This window comes from Octopus bimaculoides, chromosome 25, assembly GCF_001194135.2.
Source record: "Octopus bimaculoides isolate UCB-OBI-ISO-001 chromosome 25, ASM119413v2, whole genome shotgun sequence".
Lineage (NCBI taxonomy): Eukaryota > Metazoa > Mollusca > Cephalopoda > Octopoda > Octopodidae > Octopus > Octopus bimaculoides.
The window spans coordinates 1682409-1685002 of NC_069005.1; the positions used below are offsets into that span (position 1 = coordinate 1682409).

The 2594-nt window shown below is 33.9% G+C and overlaps 1 protein-coding gene across 1 annotated transcript in view; it reads right to left on the reverse strand.

Annotated features, from left to right (window-relative positions):
• The window catches only part of LOC106882834 (tryptophan--tRNA ligase, cytoplasmic-like), a 10699-nt gene that overhangs the window by 5306 nt on the left and 2799 nt on the right, over positions 1 to 2594 (reverse strand). Inside the window, 2 exon segments of the mRNA XM_014933628.2 lie at positions 507 to 628; positions 630 to 739. Of these exon segments, the coding sequence (XP_014789114.1) occupies positions 507 to 628; positions 630 to 739 (232 nt within the window).

Below are 2594 nucleotides of genomic sequence, written 5' to 3' on the forward strand. Positions count from 1 at the left end.
ATATATATATATATATATATATATATATATATATATATATATATACATACATATACATATATATACACACACACACACACACATATATATGTGTGTGTATATAGGATATAATAATGAATGGAGAATCACACGTCTTTAATTAATAGTTTACAACATATAAGATGCCAACACGGCAATTATTGGTTTTATTACGAGTCTATCTCGTTACCCTTTAGCAGCAATATTTGCCTTAGTTTTTCGAATCCTCTTAATGTCGTATCATATCTCCAACTTATAAATAGCCCATCTTCCACTTCAGTTTCTGTTATAACATTAAGCATCAGCAGTCAATAAACTTCTTAATTGTTCTTATTCTGCAATGTCCTTCACTCAGACAAATGTATCAAGTAAATTTGTTTAATTTATGAATGCAACAATGGCTAAAGCTTTTGGGTGTACTCCACAATAATCTTTAGTATGAAAAATAAACACCGCTGCTGTTATGTCTGTAATTTATGTGACAAAACTAACAGTTCTCTGATTTACTTAATAAGCTTAACAGCAATTGCTTTATGTACAGTTTTGCAATGGAAGTAAAGATGTATTTGCAAAATAGGTCCTGGAAGAGAGAGAGGAAAGAAATAAGTTTACCTGTGAGCAAAAAAGATGCCTCTTCTCAAGAAATGATGTAGAGGCTGACCAATAATCTTTTCCATGCGATCAAGTAGGTTTTGATCAAGAGGACTGCAGCCAAATCTCGCTGATTAAAAAAAAACAACACAAAAAAAAGACGGTCAAGATTTAACTCTTTAGCATTCAGATTATTCTGTCAAAGGTAATCCTTATTTAATCCCATTCTTTTGAATTAATCCTGGATTATCTCATAGCTTTGAGATTTCAATGATGTGATTGTTTATTTTCAGAATGACATTGTAGGCTAAGTACAAAAGGCTGGGTCTAGCCAGTAGGAACATAAAACAGGTGGAATATATTGGCTGGATATGAGTGGTTTAAATGCTAAAGGGTTAAACCTAAGCAGCTTATTTCTCCATTCAGGATTAATCTTTGGCTAATCTTGGCTGACAACAAAAGGACTTGCTCACTGAATGAAGGGTCAGTTGTATGATACTTGTGTTTGAAGAGTAATGCTGCATGGTAGCAAAACATGGACACTGGATGCAGGCTGAAACTTCGAAGTCACTATCAATACTATTCTTGTTAAAGAATAATAAGTACTCGACTAAAAGTATAGAATAATCCCTCAATTTAATGTCAAATAGTTTTTTTATAATAAACACACACACACACATATATATATATATATAGACTTCCTCTCATGTATATATTTATAAATGAGACTTCTTTCAGTTTCCCTCTACCAAATCCACTCACAAGGTTTTGGTCAACCCAAGGCCATAATAGAAAATACTCGACCACCATACAGTGGGACTGAACCAAGGACTAAATGGTTGGAAAGCCAGCTTCTTACCCACACACCCACGTCTCCATCTATAAACACTAACAACAGAGACTTCATAAAACTTAACAGGAAAAACACTTGAGACAACCATATCACCAAAGACAATATTTCAGCTTGAAACAGTTGATACAGCAAATAAGTCATAAAAGGCATTTCAAGTATTTGAAAATTATTTATCACCACTATCATCATCATCATCATCATCATTATTATTATTGCTATTATTGTTGTTATTATCATCATCATCATCATCGTTGCTATTATTATTAGCTAATTCCAACAGAAGAGTAATTTAATGAGATTATATTTTATAGTTTCTTTTATTTTTTATTGAAGTCTTTGACAAGAGTATTGAGTACCACCATAAAAAAAAAAAAAGGAATGCAAAGAGGAACAACAAACACGAAAAACAAATAAACAGAAAATAGAAAATACTTGACCACCATACAGTGACTCACGAAAATATTTTCTGACTGGACACCAATAGCCGACAGCTTCATTGCTTTGATTTCTAAATATGTCAGTTAGTATTAGTTTAGTATTGGTTTAGTATGGTTTAGCATTGGTTATAATAAATAGGTGCAAGCATGGTTCCAAACCACATGGTTCTAGGTTCAGTTCCACTGCATGGTACATTTGGCAAGTGTCTTCTATTGTAATTTTGCAGACACCAAAGCCGCATGAATGAATTTGTTAGAACAGAAACCGAAAGACGTGTGACATTTATATATATATATATATGTGTGTGTGTATAAATATATATATATATATATATAATAAAAATAAATGTTTCCTTCTGAAGCCACGTCAGGCTCGTAAGGGCCGGTTTCCCGGTTTCAGTGGCATATAGATTCCCCACCTGGATGGGAAGCGTGGCCCGGAGCAACATGAAGTGAAGTATTTTGCTCAAGAACACAATGCATCGCCCAGTCCAGGAATCGAAACCACAATCTTATAATCACGAGTCCAACACCCTAACCACTAAGCCATGCACTCCACACATACACACACATCACACCTTTCTTCCTACTTCAACGCTGAGGTGGTATAATTTCCTGGGAGAGGAATAATTTTGCGGCTGAGGATAGCTTTACATTGTAAATTATACACATATAAAGCTTGAAACACGTGTACC